The sequence below is a fragment of the Sturnus vulgaris genome, chromosome 20 (genome assembly GCF_052056855.1).
Source record: "Sturnus vulgaris isolate bStuVul1 chromosome 20, bStuVul1.hap1, whole genome shotgun sequence".
In the NCBI taxonomy this organism is placed as follows: domain Eukaryota; kingdom Metazoa; phylum Chordata; class Aves; order Passeriformes; family Sturnidae; genus Sturnus; species Sturnus vulgaris.
The window spans coordinates 10,242,604-10,260,059 of record NC_142262.1 but is presented as its reverse complement, the minus strand read 5'-3'; the positions used below and the strand labels follow the sequence as shown (position 1 = coordinate 10,260,059).

Sequence of the window (17,456 nt, the reverse complement as noted above, 5' to 3'; positions counted from 1 at the left end):
GGCCTTATAAAATATGATTTAGGCTCTCCTACTCTAGCTAAGATAACAGTTAGCTTGTAACTTCTCATGTGAAAAAATCATAAGAATAAAAGTCAGCTAGCACAACAATCCATTCTGGTAACAGAACCATTCACACCTGTAAAAACAAGAAATCTGTCCCATGAGAATCAGTGAAGAAAATATGTAAACAATCTAGAAACAGAGAGATTTGATGGACATGTAAAATGCCATTTGCTAACCAATGAATTGAATGGCAAGAAAGTTATAAACCAGTTAGAGTTATACACGAGGTCTTGAAAACTGTTTAAAAATGGGCTGTAACATTAAAGACTGGCTTTTCTGGAAGAAGAAACTGAGTCCCATCTGTTTGTATTGAGACAGGAAATCAGGAGGGCTTACCCTGCATGCTGCAGAGCACGGGCCAGACATAGAAATGGGATCATTCAAAACCTTCCCAGCTGCTGAGAACATCAGCACAGCCGAGGGCTGGCACTCAGGGCTGGGCTGGGATGTTTTCAGGCCTGGCCAGCTCAGAGCACTGCCAGGAGCCACCAGGTCTGGCTGCAGCCCTGTGCAGACACACTCCAGCAAGGCATTTAATCCTCTCCACAGCACCATGTCATGTCTGAGGTGTTTCAGTATCTCAGGATCACAGAATCATTTCTGTTAGAAGAGCCCTCTAAAGACATCATATCCAGCTGCTCCCCCAGAGTGGCCAGGGCCACCACTAAACCATGCCCCCAGGTGCCACATCCACATGGCTTTTAAATCCCTCCAGGGGTGGCTACTTCACCTCCCTGGGCAGATGTGCCAGGCTGGGAAGCCCTTTCAGTGAAGAAATATTCCCTAATATTCAACCTAAACTGCCGTTCCCTCTCCTCCTGTCCCTGTTCCCTGGAGCACAGCCCGACCCCCCCGGCTGTCCCCTCCTGTCAGGGACTTGTGCAGAGCCACAAGTTCCCCCTGAGCCTCCTTTTCTCCAGCCTGAGCCCCTTCCCAGCTCCCTCAGCTGCTCCAGACCCTTCCCAGCTCCATTCCCTGCCCTGGACACGCTCCAGCCCCTCCATGTCCCTCCTGTCCTGAGTGTCCCAGAGCTGTCCCAGCACTGGAGGTGCCCCAGCAGTGCCAGCACAGGGGATGGGCACTGCCCTGGCCCTGCTGCCACAGCCCAGGTGGCCTTTGCCTCTTGCCTACCTGGGCACACCTGGCTCAGGGCCATCCTCCTCCGTTCTGTTTCTCAACACACAACAACCCTTGAGGACAAATTCTGCTCTTTATCTCCTTCCCCTCCACCTCAGCCCTCCAAATCCCTCACCTTGAGGTCAGGGATGCCATAGCCTTTCCTCAGGGTGATCTGGAAGACCTCGAGGTTGCTGAGGAAAGCTGCCAGGCGGGTCAGGCTCTGTTTGCCACTGCCTCCCACTCCCACCAGCAGCGCGTGGCCCCGCGGCGCCTCCAGGATGCGGCTGATGCGGCAGCTGGAGAGGAGCACACAAAACCTGCCATTAATAACAGCATTTCCCGATTCCTCTGCCCACTGCTTTTCAATAGGTATTTTATTCACTGAGAAATTGTGTTCTGAGCGGGACGAGGAGTGTCAGTCTCGGAGATGTGGCAGCAATCGATGCCCTTCTCTGCTGAGACCTGTCCAGAGGATGGTGCTGATGGAAAAAAAAAACCTCCAAGTTTGGTGGCAATTCAAAATGTGCCCTTTTTTTTTTTTACACCTGCCAAGTCCTGCTGGACAGAACAATGTCTAAGTGAAGGCCTGGGTGTCCTTGCAGGGAGCACAAGGGGAAAAGGACATTACATTGACAAGCAAAAACTGAGAGCAAAATTCAAGGCTCTGACCCCCCTCCCCAGGCAGGAGAGGCTCTGGCCCCAAGGCTCTGACCCCCCTCTCTTGTCAAGGCTTCTGGGATTCCTGCACAGGTGAGGAGCCCTGCTGAGCATTACAGCACATTCACACCTGGCTGGAATGGCACAAACCTGCCTGGAAAACAATCTCTATTCCTTTTATCCACACCACCACTACAGAAGTGTGAGATTTTCCCACTCTTACAATGAACTTGCTGGTGTTTCTCAGGTCTGCTCACCTGAGAGTCCTGGGGTGAACTCTGGCTGCCTCCCTTCTGTTCTCTTTAAGCAAATGCTGACCCCCACGTGTTCCCCACGAGGTGAGGGGGGCTCCAGAGGATCCCAGCTGTGGAACTCTCACTGTCCTGGCTCTGAAACACGAGCCTCATTTCTTTATTCAGTTCCCTTCACTATTCTCCTAAATTAATCTAATTATTTTTAATTTAAGACTGTAAGAAACATGGCCCTGTTTTATTACAACTCCAGTATTTTATAATCTATGCACAGACTCTGACCGATTTTTTTATAATTTTATAATTTAACAATTTCTGTGAAATTATTTCCATAAAAGCAATCTAGTCTGTGAGGAGAGCTTTAGCACTCGTGCTCTGAATTCCCCAGGCCAGCTCTGCCCACAGTCCCTGCCTTGATGTGCTGCCCAGGGCTCCGTGCTGTGACACAGCTCTGGATGAGGTGACTGACAGGTATCCCCCATGGCCCTACATACATTAAGTCATCAAATGTCTTTTTTCCTTCTTTTTTTCTCCCAATTGAAAACCCTCAGCAAATTCAAGCTGACATTCAGAAGCTGTTTGAGATGGAAGAAGTTGTGTATTTCAGCCAAATGCAATTTCCAAATGCAATGTATGAGATTCACTGAGCTCCAGTGAAATTGTGAAGTTGTGCTGGATGCTCAAATCTTGCTTCCCTCATTATTCTTGGTATGAACTGGAGGGGCAGTGCCATGTTTTTTAAATTCCAATTGCAATTCCCAATTTATGTAAAGTGCAAGAGAAGCACGGGGTCAATATTGCTGTTACCATTCTGCAGGTAGTGCAAGCAGAAATACTCATGGACAGCAGATTTCATGGCACCCATGGATGGAGGAGGGAATGCCCAGACTGTCAGGGAAAATCTGCCCAGCCCAGTGGTCAACAACACAGGTTGGGAGCACTTGGAACAGATTAATTTTTGTGTGTATATATACATATATATGTGTAAATGCTACTCCTGTATATGTACAGATACATTTAACAGGCTACCAGGTCCAGTGAGAATTGAAACCATCCACCCTGGTGTGCAGCAGGCCAGGGGCTTCCTTCCAGCTTAGAGCCCCAAATCTGCCCCTCCTGGGACCAGGTTTCTGTACAAAATCGGTTCAAACTCTGCTTGCCAGGGTAGCTCCATCTCCTGAAGCCACCTAAGGGCAGCTCTGCACCCACAAGTGACTCTGCTGGGATTCCCCCAGGCTCTGTGTGAGAGCTGGAGGTCCCCCCAGAGCATGTAAACAGCTTCATAATAATCAGCAGGAGGCTTATTTTCATATAGTCCCACATGTCAAATTTCCAACTGGAATCCATCTGCACCTCCAGGCATCTCCATGCCAGCAGGTTTTCCAAAGGATCAAAGCAGTTTAAATGCCACCATCGTTTAAAAGCAGTAGCCTGAATGCACATAATCTTACTTTATACAGAGGAAAATCCCACTAAGGGCCTGTGTAAATGTGGCTCTAAACCAGCAGTCAGCATTTGGGGAAACCCCAATACAACCAGTTCTGTCCTGGCTGGCAAGAGAAGACAAAAAAGCACCTGAATGTTGTCACACCTGATAAATCTTTATGCAGAGCTCCAAGGGCCAAAGATTTCATGGCAGAAACCAGGCCAAAACACCACCAGCATGCAGAGCCTCTGGCTGGAAGCCCCAGAGTTTGGGACATTCCCTCTAAACACCAGTTTGAAACTGTTTGTGCTGGACATAACACCTGGGCAGGTGAAGCTTTGGCTCTCCTCCAGCTCCCAGCTGTGATTCTCACAGAATCGTGTTCCATCCTTAGGGCTGGAAAAAATCAAGTCCAACAGTCCACCGTGTTCACCATTAAACCCTGTCCCCAGGTGTGCTAGCCACATGGTTTTTGAACATTTCCAGGGATGAGGACTCCAAACCTCCCTGTGCCAGGGCTGGACAGCCCTTTCAGTGAAGAAATATTCCCTAATATTCAATCTAATCCTTGCCTACTGCAACTTGAGCTTGTTCCCTCTCCTCCTGTCCCTGTTCCCTGGAGCACAGCCCGACCCCCCCGGCTGTCCCCTCCTGTCAGGGACTTGTGCAGAGCCACAAGTTCCCCCTGAGCCTCCTTTTCTCCAGCCTGAGCCCCTTCCCAGCTCCCTCAGCTGCTCCAGACCCTTCCCAGCTCCATTCCCTGCCCTGGACACGCTCCAGCCCCTCCATGTCCCTCCTGTCCTGAGTGTCCCAGAGCTGTCCCCAGCACTGGAGGTGCCCCAGCAGTGCCAGCACAGGGGATGGGCACTGCCCTGGCCCTGCTGCCACAGCCCAGGTGCCACTGGCCTCTTGCCCACCTGGGCACACCTGGCTCATGTCCAGTCACTGTCACCAGCACCCCCAGGGCCTTTTCCCAAGCAGCTTCCCATCCCCTGTGTCCCAGCCTGGAGCATTCCATGGGGTCATTGTGCCCCTAGGGCAGGACCTCACACTTGGCCCTGTAGAACTACAAATTATTTGCCTCAGCCCATGGATCCATATTCCTACATCCTCCAGGAAACTCCACAAAACCATCTGCACAGACAAATGATGGGGACATAAAGGCAGAAAAGCCCCTTACACGTGGCCCATGGCATCCTCAAACAGCACCAGGTTCATGGCAGCATTGACTTCGTTGTAGCTGTCCAAGGCTTCCACCAGGATCTGGTTCAGCTCCTCCCAGCTTGGAACTGGCCTATAGCCAGGTTCCCCGAGGCCTTTGGCAAAATGGCAATAAATATTCATGTGTTTGGCCTGCTCTAAAGTGTCATCAATGTCCTGTAAAACAGAAGGAAATAGTATAGAACAAATACAGGAAAAGCCACTGCAGCTCTGAGCCCTCTGCCAGGGGATCTATGGTGTTCCAGCCTTTTTGTGTCCACACAGCTGCACCCGCATGTTGGAAAAGGGGAAAGAGGCACAGGAGAGAAAGAGTGGGAAAGGAAAACCCCCAGTACTGATTTCCCTTCCAATAAAACCATTCTGTTCTGTTGTCATGACAATTGGACCCCATCAGACCTCAGCACTTACATTGTAGCATTTCTTCACCATCTCCCGCTGCATTTTATCAAAAGTATCACAATCCATTTCTTCCACCATCCTATCCCGGTACACCCGGTTGGACTCGTGCAGGTAGAGCTTCACCAGGTCCTGGGGCTGCTTCAGACATTCAGGGGTAGAGAACAGAAGGCCCTGTGGAGAGCAAAGGGTCAGGAATGCCAGGCTGGACCCTTACAGCAACCCCATCCCAAACACCACAGCGAACAGCTCCTTTGTTAATCCAAAACTCCCAAAACTGCTCCTCAACCCAGAAGGGCTTGGGTTGGAAGGGAACTTAAAGCCCACCCTGTGCCCCCCCTGCCATGGCAGGGACACCTCCCACTGTCCCAGGCTGCTCCAAGCCCCAGTGTCCAACCTGGCCTTGGGCACTGCCAGGGATCCAGGGGCAGCCACAGCTGCTCTGGGCACCCTGTGCCAGCCCTGCCCACCCTCCCAGGGAACAATTCCTGCCCAATATCCCATCCAGCCCTGCCCTCTGGCAGTGGGAACCATTCCCTGTGTCCTGTCCCTCCATGCCTTGTCCCCAGTCCCTCTCCAGCTCTCTTGGAGCCCCTTCAGGCACTGAAGGCCACAGGGAGGTCACTTCAGAGCAATCCTCAGGCTGAACAACCCCAATTCTCCCAGCCTTTCTTCAGAGCAGAGCTGCTCCATCCCTCTGATCATCCTGGTGCCCCTCTGGACTCCCCCCAGCAGCTCCAGGTCCTTCCTCTGTTGCACCTTCCTGGTGCTGGGGCCCCCGAGCTGGACAAGTGCTTCAGGTGAGGTCTGACCAAGCAGCACAGAGGGGCAGAATCACCTCCCTCCCTCACCCTGCTGCCCCCAGCCCTGGCAATGGCTGTTTCCCACATTCTTTGGAAGGTTTACACTCATTATATCCATTTGAATCCCCCACCAGCCTCCCCTGCTCTCAGCAGGTGGGACCCTGCAGAGCCAGGCACCAGCCCAGACATGTGGCTCTCCCATCCCATTCCCATGCCATGGGTGCTTTGTCAAGAAGGGAAAAAAATGGTTTGGAAATGTTACTGGTGGCTATTTTTTCTTTTAATCAATTAATTCTAATTAGGTGCATTCTGCCTGCAGGAAATATCAGTTGCTGTCTGCTTAGCACAGTATGTTTACCATGAACTCTATTAAAATGCATAAAAGAATTATATTTCAAAGAGGTGTCGCCTATACTAAGCCTATTAACAGCACACAGGGTTTTCAATGGTATGAATTAAATAGACAGCTTTTATTCCTAACATCTAATTATTTATACATTAAATATTAAATGCATTGAAAGCAATGTAAAGTAGGCCCTCTCAGCTCACTGGTCCATGGCTCAGATTGTTTGGGTTTCACATCTGTCATTACAGCTGTCAAATTATTTTATTTATTCCAGAAGAAAAAAATGGTGAGAAAAACTGACAACTCAAAGAGAGGAAGCAGAAACACATCAGATGCCAAACTGATTAAAACAGAATTCAAAATAACTCAATCCCTCTAAAGGGACTGAATCTAAAGACCCCCACACCCCAAAAGCAGAAGGGACACATAGCTGTGGGTCACTGCATCTGGGATGGAGGTGCGGCCAACATTAAAAAGAAACAAACAGAAAAAGAGCATGGAGAATCCCTTGAAGGGAGAATGAGGAGCATTCCCTCTGGCCCAGAGCTGGGATCTGGCAGGAGGTTTTCTGTTACCCCCCAACGCTGGCACACTCAGCAGATCAAATTAAAGGCTCCCACTGCAATGCTTCTGTTCTCTCCGTGCCTCCCCAAGCCCAGATTAAGTGGAAGGCAGGGTTTAACATGACCCACATCTCCCATCCCTGCTGCTGATGTTCACCTGAGCACAACGACAGGCCTGACTCCTCCCTGACACAGTGGAGTTATTCACTTGTTCAAAGTCCTGGTCCCAGGTTCCCTGACTGTCACTCCTTCAGCCCTGTCTGATGGGCAGGCACAAGGCACTGAACTTCCACACACCCCCTTTGTGAAACACATGTTAACAAGGACAGTGACAAATTACCAGCTGGGGGTTTAGAACAGGCTAAGGTGCTGACCCTCGTTTTGGCTGCTGAGGAATTGATCAAATTTTATTAATTTGAAACTCTGAAAGCCTCTCTGAGCAGTAACACCTGCTGCTTCAAAGCATGAGACTGCTGAAGAAAACAGAAAAACAAAATCTCACCGAGGATGGAAGACAACATTTCTAAAGCTGAACAACTTCGCTTTGGCACAGTGGTTGGTAATTCAGTTTCAGTGGTAGAATCAAAGCTGGTTTGGATTGATTTATCAGCTCTTTACATGTGCATGTGCAATGCTGAGCACCTGAGAGGGCGTGCTGGTACAGCCACCAAGCTGTCCTGGCTCTGGCAGAGCAGCTGAACCAGTCCCTGCTGTCCTCTCTCAGGGCCAGCAGCAGCCCACAGAGCATCCACAGCTGCCCCACGCAGGAGGGCTTCCCTGGGTGGTGGGGTGGTGCCACGGACCCCCACACTCACACCAGTGGGGTGGGACTCACCAAGACAAGCCCAGCTCCATCACACTCACAACAGCCACTGCGTGAAGGGCCGAGGTCAGGAGCACAGAGCTCTCCCCAGTTTGTCCTTTTTGCAGCCAGAGGACACTTCAAACCCCTCAAAACCTGCACCTCCTTCTGGAACTGTGCATCCCTCCCCATTGGCCACAGGATTCTGGGAAGTAAATAAGCCTTAGACTGATCTTCCCCATAGTCATGGGTGATGGCTCTGGAATCCATTCAAAACCAGTCAGGGAATGGCCCAAGGCCAGCCCTTAGCTCAGGGACACCCACGCTGTGTCACCAGTGACTGGGACACTGTGTTTGGCTCACCAAGGGCCAGAGGGACCTCAGCTGCCTGTGACATCAGGACAAAATCCAAATGCCACAGCACAGGAGCTGCACTTACCTGGAAAATATTGGCAAAGTCTCTGAGGTTGAAAATGTAGTGGAACTTGACAGCTGTTGGCAGGAAAGTGGCAGCCACCTTCCTATGCAGCCCCAGGGCCAGGGCAATGAGCTGCTGGGCTGATTTCTGCACAGCCTCTGAGAAATTCCCACTGGCCAGGTGCTGCCCTAGGATGGTGCTGTAGATCCTGGACAAGGAGTCCTGGTCAGGGTTGGAGAGAGCGAAGACACAGAAGTGACGCTGAGGAAGAGAAAGTGAGACATGGAAAGATCAGAGAGATGGGAAAACATCTGCCAGGTCAGTGCCTGGACACAGCACTGAACAATCTCAGCTGGGCTCCACTTCCCAATACCTATTCCCAATTCCCTATCCTGATAGGTTGGCCCAGATGATCCTTCGAGGTCCCTTCCAACCTGGGATGCTCTATGATCCCATGACTTGAAGTCCACCAGAACAATGTCCCCCTTCCAATTTCCCAGCAGAGGACAGCTGGCAGGTGACACCTTCTGCTGGCTGAACAAGGGATTTTCAGTGGCATTTCACGGGGAAAGCTCAGTCCATTGAAGAGCTGAAAGGTCTGAAGGTCCCACAGACCCTGGTGAAGCCCAGGCCTGTCTCTGGTAGGAGCAGCCCCTGGGAGGTGCCACCTCCCAGAAGACCCTTTGGTGATTGGGAACTTGCAGAGGAAGAGAACATAGAATGGCTGAGGTTAGAAAAGATCTCTGAGAGCATCAAGTCCAACCTTTGAACAGATCCCAAACCATACTCTGTGGAGTGCCACATCCACTCAATTTTGAACACATCCAGACTTGGTGACTGTTTCTCATCAGAGTTCCATTGCCTGGCCACCAAAAGATTTTCAAGAACTGTGATCCAACAGTGAATACCAGCTAGAGGAAGACAAAATCTGCCTGTCTGAACCAGTAGTTTTCCTGAGAGTGGATGTCCAGCTATCTGGGAACTTGTGATTTTTTCCTCCCACTGAGCAGCAAAACAAGAGGAAACACAAAGAAGAGAGAAAGGCAGCAAGTCTGCTGCCTCCATCAGGAATTACAGTCACTTCACAGACCCATGCTGTTTCCACTGATTGAACAACAGCAGCATCTGCTCCAGGTTGTCCTGAGCCCTGAGCCTGAACAATCCACCCAAAAACCCAGGCCATGGAGCAGGGCTTTACCTGGAGCCGAGGGTTGATGGTGAAGCTCCCAGCAGTCGGGTTCATGCAGGACACGAACTGCACATTGCTGATCTCCTTCAGGGACAGCCTGCTCCTGTCGTACCTTGGGGCACAGCAAAAGCCACAGCCACTGAGCACAGCCAGGGGAGCCACCTCTGCTGTCCCTGGAGTGTGTCTGAGGGCTGCCAGGACCCTTGAGGCTTCAGGGGGTCACATTCTGCCCCTCTCCAGGGGCCTGAGATGCTGCATGGCTGCACATGGCCCAGCACACAGGGCCCTGCTCCTGGGGGAAATGCTGGAGCTGACATTTCCATCAGAGCCAGCACTGGCAGGGAAATTGTGGGGAATCACAGCAGTGACTCTGGTCCAGCCAGCCTGGGGTGGGGCAGGCAGGCTGCAGGAAAGGATGGGGGCTGCTGGCAGGGCTGGGGTGCAGCAGAGCCCCTGGGTCACCAGAGCTGTGCCCCTGCCCCTCCTCAGCACCCCGGGCACTGAGGGCACAACACCTGCTGAGAGCAGGGCAGGGAGCCAGGACCTGCCTGGGAGGGGACAGGTGGCACACCGTGTGTCCCCCACGTGGCATTGCTCCCACACATCCCCCTCTTTGCCCAACCTCCCCAACACCCACAGCCCTGAATTTCTGCTTCCACCCCACTGTCCCCATGGTTGGGAAGATTTTGTTCAAGTCTGGGCGCACACACAGCTGAGGAGACTGGGAATGTCTCCGTGTCTCTGCCTTGTTTTTCCCGTGGGAGAACTGTGAGTATTCCTGTCCCACTGGCTGCAGTGTAAAACACTCAATCTCCTTCCAAAACACTGCTCCTGGTTTTCCTACAGATTACCTCTGCCTGGAAAACAACTGTTTGCTGCTGCCTGACTGCAAACAGCACCAGGATCTCACAGCAGGGGCAGTCCATGGCCTCCCTCCCTGCTCAGCAGTGCAGGGAATGTCCGTGGGGACATGGGACACCCCAGGGTGCACGGAGCTCTCCTCACCCAGAGCCTCCCAGCCAGCTCCAACACGGGATGGGAAGAGCTCTGCACTCATCCCAAACCCCGCTCCCAACACCAGAGTGGACTAAGAGGTGGCAGCCCAGCCCAGCAGCCCCGTACCAGTGGCCATAGTCCAGGTGCTGCCTGAGCAGGGTGTGGGGCTGCACGGTGCCGTACGCGTCCACCCGCGGCATGTTCAGGTCATCGATGAAGAACACCAGCCTCTTGCTGCCTGGGGGGCCGTAGTTCCTGCCAGCCTTTTTGTCCAGAGGCTTCTCCAGCACACCTGTAGGGGCAGGAGTGACCGGGAATGACTGCCCAGCCCAGCCTGTGCCTGCTGGGAGCAGCTCCAGGGAGCCCCAGCCCTCCCAGCTCCACCTGAGATGTCTGTGGCTTTTTAGGAAGGAAGGGCTGGTCCTGGCAGGTTGTCCCTTGTTCCCAGGCCAGGGGCCCTGTCTGGGGCTGGCAGGATGGTGGCTGTACCCAGGCTGTGACTGGGAGCCCTGCAAGGCACCTTGGGCAGATTTTCGGTCCGACTCCACCCAAATCACAAAGTTTTCGATGCTTCCTCGCAAACAAAGCACAGCAAACTGTGCCTGCTACAAGCCAGGTCTGCTGCAGAGCAAACACCAGCTTGTCATGCAAGATAAAGCCTTTTGCATCCCTCCTGCATATTTGTTTTAACTGATAATTTGCTATTATCCTGATCCCTAGCACTGCACAGTGAGTCTCCTCTGCTGCCTGTGTCCCCAAGCATGGACAGCAGTGGCATGGCACTGGGATGGAGCTAAGGAGGTGCTGGAGCATAAAGCCCAGGAGCTGATTTTGTGAAAAAAAGCGCATTTTTTACATCTTTCAGATAAAGGAAAAGGGTGGTTTTAGAGCCTGGATAACTTTCAAATGATCAAAATAATATTACATATTAAAATGCACCAGAGAGAATCACAGAATGGTTTGGGTTGGAAGGGACCTTAAAGACCAATTTATTCCAACCCCCTGCCATGGCAGGGACACCTCCCACTGTCCCAGGCTGCTCCCAGCCCCAGTGTCCAACCTGGCCTTGGGCACTGCCAGGGATCCAGGGGCAGCCACAGCTGCTCTGGGCACCCTGTGCCAGGGCCTGCCCACCCTCACAGGGAACAATTCCTGCCCAATATCCCATCCAGCCCTGCCCTCTGGCAGTGGGAACCATTCCCTGTGTCCTGTCCCTCCATCCCTTGTCCCCAGTCCCTCTCCAGCTCTCTTGGAGCCCCTTCAGGCCCTGGAAGGGGCTCTGAGCTCATCCTGGAGCCTCTGAGTCCAAAGAAGAGCAACGAAGCTGAGCAAGGAGGGGCTGAGGGAGCTGGGAAGGAGCTCAGGCTGGAGAAAAGGAGGCTCAGGGGGAACTTGTGGCTCTGCACAAGTCCCTGACAGGAGGGGACAGCCGGGGGGGTCGGGCTGTGCTCCAGGGAACAGGGACAGGAGGAGAGGGAACGGCCTCAGGCTGGGCCAGGGCAGGCTCAGGGGGGACAGCAGCAGGAATTTCCCCATGGAAAGGGAGGTCAGGGATTGGAAATGCCCAGGGAGGTTTGGAGTGCCCATCCCTGGAGGTGCCCAAGGAATTGCTGGAGGTGGCACTCAGAGCTCTGGGCTGGGGACAAGGTGGGGATGGGGCACAGGGTGACTCGATGGGTTGGGAGATCTTTTCCAATCTCAGGCAGTCTCTGAGTCCCTTCACCAGACTGAACAGCCCCAAACACCTCCACGTTCCCTGATCCCCTCCCCAGCATCACCCAAACCGCCAGATAACCCAACAAGACTCATTTCCAACACTGCCCCATTCCCACCGAGTTTTAAGCAGAATCCTGCATGAGTAAGGGATAGCATGGAGAGAAAACTTCTCATTTGGAAGCTCTGGAAAATTCACATTTGTTTCAGCAGAAGGCTGAGGTTATGCACTGCTGTAGACTGTAGAATATTGGGAATATTTACAATGCTGGAGTGATATTTAATGCAAATCAGCCCACACTGCTGCACAAAATGTTTTATAGGTTATTGATTTATTTCACTGTGGCCTGAGCACTCTGTACTGCCTCAGTGTCTCAGGCTGCAGTACAGGCTGTGCCCAGCAGTGTGTGTTCTATCCCAGCTGTTCACCCAGCTGTTGCAGTGTTCTTTATCTTGCCCACAGCCCATCCTCCCTCCAGGAGATCTCTCCTGTTCATGGCCATGCAGTCCCAGGGCAGGGCTGATCAAATTCCATCATCCCATGGGGAGATGCTCCACCCAGGGCAGGAGCCGAGCATTTCCTACCCAGATCAAAGGGGAGATTTGGAACAGCAGAGCAGCCTTTTCCCACTGGATCCCAGAGGAAAACCAGAGCCTTGCACATCATCCCTGCAGCTTTGGAGGAAAACTGCACCTTGTGCAGGAGCCCTGCTCCAGCAGAACCACATCTGTCACTGCAGGAGGATGCAGCCACCATGGAATGGGACTGCAACAACACCCTGACCAGGTTGTATCCTGACTCTGTCAATGTTTGGTGGTTCTTTTGGTTGTCATTTTTTTTGTTGGTTTTTTTTTTTTGTTGTTGTTTTTTTGTTTTTTTGTTTTAATTTATTTTTTATTACTGCATTTTTATTTCCTAGTAAAGAACTGTTATTCCTATTCCCATACCTTTTCCCCTTAATTTCACAATTATGATAATTTGGAGGGAGTATGTTTACATTTTCCATTTCAAAAGAGGGTCCTGCCTTCCTTAGCAGACACCTGTCTTTTCAAACCAAGCCACTCAGGAAAGGGCAAAGCAAACAGGAGCAGCTTTTCTGGGTCCTGGGATGATTTTCCTGCCTGATTTTCATTCCTGATTTTTTCTTGGAGCTCATCCTCACTCCCAGGTGCTCCCTGGAGATGGAAGCAGAATTTGTTTCACTCACACAGTCTGGGGTTATCACCAGTCCTGTAAGCAGCAGCAAGGCAAGGAGCAGTCCTTTGTAATTAGGGACAACTGGGAGTTTCAATAAAAAATTTTTTGCAAATACACACTTCAGCCATTCCTTATCAAGGGCAAAAGTTATTAGGGAAAATTTATATTCTGTTTTTTTTCAGACCACAAATCTTTTGAAACCCCATTTGTTTCCTGCTTGTGTGCCCTGCAGACAGCCTGGTTACCCACTAAGAATTCAACAGTTTTCTTGTCACAGACACTTCTGCACAAAGCCATGAACTGTGCTTAGAAAAATGATAGATTTTTCCTCAGAGGAGTCTCTCTCCCCCTTCAATAAAACCATGATATTTGAAATTTCTGGTAGCAAGTCAAATTAAGTGTTTCAAATAAGCATTTAATTTAAATTTAATTAGGCCTTAATTAACATATAAAATCAGCCCTTTTCGAGGTTAAACAAGGATGCAGGAGATTCATCATAGTGAAATGCAATTACTGGGGATGAAGTGACATGTTTGTGGAAGTTGCATTTTAATTCAAAGCTTATCCTACAATAATCCTGAAGGGTCCCTGCTCTGGGCTCCTGACACGTCCCCATCAGCCCCTGCATGCCAGACTTGGTAAGTGTGGCTCCTCTCCACCCTGATGGCCAAGGGGAAAAATACCCAAGCCCAAAAAACCAACATTTATTGTCATTTTCTCAAGGCAGATCCAGAGTGAGAAGGTGGGGAACGAGGGCGGGGATGCAGCTGATGGAGGAGCAGAGTTCCAGGAGGGCATGGAGCAGCACACCAGAGGTCCAGGCTACACAGAGAGTGGGATTTGGTGACAATACACCAAAGAAAATCCCCAAACTGTGCCCAGGTTTGGGCACAGAGAGAGTCTAGCTCCATTTAACCCCTATGCACATGAAAATCTGTAAGCTACAGGTCCACAAAGATTGTTTGGACCACATCCCTGTGCTTGTCCTGAAGAGTGCAGCTCTGCACCTTAAAAATCTCTGTCCCACAGGCACCTTGACTAAGAATTTCTGGCTTTCAGGTTGGCTCTTTCTAAAGTAAATAAAAACTAAAATCCCAAACTGCTTTGGATTCTCATTTTACAAATCTAAAGAGGCACCTGCTGGGGAAGGAAAAAAAGCAGCCAACTGACAAACTCCACAAAAAGGGACAAATTAACTAAAAAATGAGCAGTGGGGAAGGATGCCAAGCAGCATAAATCACACTTGCCTGTGATGAAGATGTGCTGGGCTCTGCAGAGGAAAGAAGAGGAGGGCTCAGCCTGGAGCCCAGAGCAACAGGGACACCCTGTACCTGCACCCTGTACCTGCCCCACACCTGGGCAGGAGGGGAACACCAGGGTCCCCCCAGGCTGCTGAGCACACTCAGCTCAGCCCCCTCCCCAACCCAGGGCACTTCCCACTCCAGGAGGAAAAGGATAAAGGGAGGTGGAACCATCACACTGTCCATGGCTGGCCACAAGGGGAGGTTTTACCCATTTTTTTTCTTGAAGGACAAGTAGCCCAAAGAATTTACTGTGTGCAGAGGCACCAGCAAGCCCAGAAACCTCTCAAGCCTTCCCCAGAGAGCAGATGTGATCCCACAGCATGGCCCCAGGGCATAGCTGGGCCTGTGCTGTCACCTCTCTGGGAACAGATCAGCCTCAGAGAGCAATTTTAAACTATAAAACCTTCCTGAAAATGTTTGCAGTGTTGGGAGCCTGGCAGAGGAGGGATGAAGCCGGGGACACTCATGTCCCCAGCTGGCACCACTCAGCCAGGAACAGCCCAAAGAGGGAAGGTTTAACCCCTTTGGGTTTATTCCCTGGTCTCCCTGAAGCTTCACAAAATCGTGGAATGGGTTGGGTAGGAGGAGACCTTAAAGATCCTCTCATTTTAACCCCCTGCCATGGCAGGGACACCTCCCACTGTCCCAGGCTGCTCCAAGCCCCAGTGTCCAACCTGGCCTTGGGCACTGCCAGGGATGCAGGGGCAGCCACAGCTGCTCTGGGGAAGTAGAAGGAGATGAGCTGAGTTGGGCAGAGCATGGTGCTAATAATGCCAAGGTTATGGATTTGATTCCCAGATGGGCCATATGCTCAAGAAGTGGAGTTGATGATCCTGGTGGGTCCCTTCCAACTCAGAATCTTCTGTGATTTCAGGACATTTAGGTTAAACCCAGCTGCATAAAGGAATCAGTGTGGTTTACAGTGACTCAGTTGTAATTAAACTCGAACCAAGTTGCTTTGTTACTGGTTAATAAATATATGTCAAATTATTTTATCTCTCATTGGACACCATTTTAAAATGAGATAGCTTTCAAGAATTTCTTGCTTTTTCTCCATCTCTGAAGAGACTACACAGCAAACTCTACCTCTGGCTCAAACTTATTTTTTCACTGATGTTTCAAAATCCTCATCAGCAATATTCTTATGGACTTCCCTGGGGCCAGAAATTCCTTGGGGGTCTGAGCCCCACAGGTCAGCAAGCTCTGTGCCCCTGGGGAGGGGGTAGGGACCTGTCCATGGGACATGTTGGGCTGTGGCAGGATAAGAGGACAGCCCCCTGAACCAGCCCTGGCTTCCAGCCTGCACTTATCCACCAGCACCATCCTCACTGCTAATTGGGATGCAATTCCCATCATTGCACCCCGAGGACAGTTTGGATCCTCTCCAAGAAACCCATCTTACTCTTCAATTCCAGCCTGTTAAAGAAACACTTCAAGTCAAATACAAGCCATGAAAACCGCAGCAGATTGAAGCCTGGGCTTTGGCACAGCCCTGAACCAGAGTGCTGGGGTTAAGAATGCAAATTCTCAGGTTGGAAAACATCATCTCCACAAAACCAGGGCTCTGCTGAGCAGAGTTTCACTGTGGGATTGGGAGTGTGCCCACAGCAACACAGGCAATGCACCCACGGGTCTTTCCTCGAGCCTCCCTGTGCACATCCCGCTCCAAACTCCAATGGATGCTCCAGGAATGTCACAGAATCCCACAGAATTCCAGAATCCCACAGAAACCCACAGAATCGCACAGAATCCCGCAGAATCAGAGAATTAACCTGCCTGGAGAAGACCTTTGAGATCATTGAGTCCAACCTGTGACCCAACACCACCTTGTCAATTAAACCATGGCCCTGAGTCCAGGCTTTGTCAAACATCTCCAGGGATGGTGACTCCCCACCTCCCTGGACAGCCCATTCCAATGCCCAACCATCCTTTCTGTGAACAATTTCTTCCCGATGCCCAACCCGACCCTCCCCTGCTTTAAAAGCTTACCTTGCAGCATGGCAGAGGTGGTGTAGTAGTTGAAGGGGACCTTCTTCACCAGGAAGAGCTGTGTGTCCAGCGAGCAGAGGGTGTCCCCCAGCAGCACAGACTTGCCCGTGCCAGCAGTGCCCACCAGCAGCACAGGGCGCCGGCGCTGCAGCAGCCCGGCCACCAGGAACCGCAGGCAAACGCTCTGAGCCGTGGGCACCAGGCAGCCCTGGGGACACAGCACCCACCTCAGTGTCCCCAGCCCTGCCACCAACGCTGATGCCTTCAGTTTTTAGCTGTTAGATTTTTTTTTATATTTTTTTTTCAGATCCTGCACTGCGTCACTGTAGAACTCTGGACTCCGGATGGAGTGTTAGGTACTGACTTCGTATTTTGGTCACACTAAATAATCCTTCTAAGCCTAAGAACCAAGGTCAGCCTCGGGCCTCAAAAAAGTATAAACAAAAGTGAATCTGGGGGGGAGGGACAAACTGGGGTAAATTACTTCATTACCTGAAGCTGTAATTGGAGAATTAACCCCTGATATGCAAATAGACCAAACTTAAAATTGTCTGAAACACTCATGACCATTGTCCATTCTGGGTGTAGCCTCTGGGAGGCTTTGACTGCCCAAGGTGGATCTATTGAAGGCCTTTAATAAATCCCCACTTTATTCCCTTAACTCTGTTCTAGATGGACTCTCCAAGGCATCAATGCCATGATGATTTTTTGCCTTTCCTTTTTATGTACCTTTTATGTGCTCCCAGTATTCTTGCAATTCTTTTAGCCTGGTATTTTAGCACAGTCCTGATATTCTGGTATAAGCCTCACACTGGAAAGCCTTACACTGTCTTGAGAAAACAAGATTCTCTCCAGAACATATCCTACAAACTAGGATCAAACCCATCTAGGGAGAATACTATAAAATAAAGAGATATAGTGCCATTCATTAGAAATCTTTGTTAGATATGCTAATTTGCAAGGTCTATAAAATTGTATACGTTCTCTACCAAGGGTATGCAT

General features: G+C 50.9%; 1 protein-coding gene across 1 annotated transcript in view; it reads right to left on the bottom strand.

Annotated features, from left to right (window-relative positions):
• LOC106859514 (dynein axonemal heavy chain 9) overlaps positions 1-17,456 on the bottom strand; it is a 69,543-nt gene that overhangs the window by 11,141 nt on the left and 40,946 nt on the right. The window contains exons 30-36 of the mRNA XM_088176819.1: positions 16,455-16,662; positions 10,377-10,542; positions 9,264-9,366; positions 8,087-8,326; positions 5,146-5,307; positions 4,697-4,893; positions 1,316-1,478 (exon numbers count right to left, since the gene is read on the bottom strand). Of these exons, the coding sequence (XP_088032945.1) occupies positions 1,316-1,478; positions 4,697-4,893; positions 5,146-5,307; positions 8,087-8,326; positions 9,264-9,366; positions 10,377-10,542; positions 16,455-16,662 (1,239 nt within the window). The remainder of the gene's footprint in view (positions 1-1,315; positions 1,479-4,696; positions 4,894-5,145; positions 5,308-8,086; positions 8,327-9,263; positions 9,367-10,376; positions 10,543-16,454; positions 16,663-17,456) is intronic.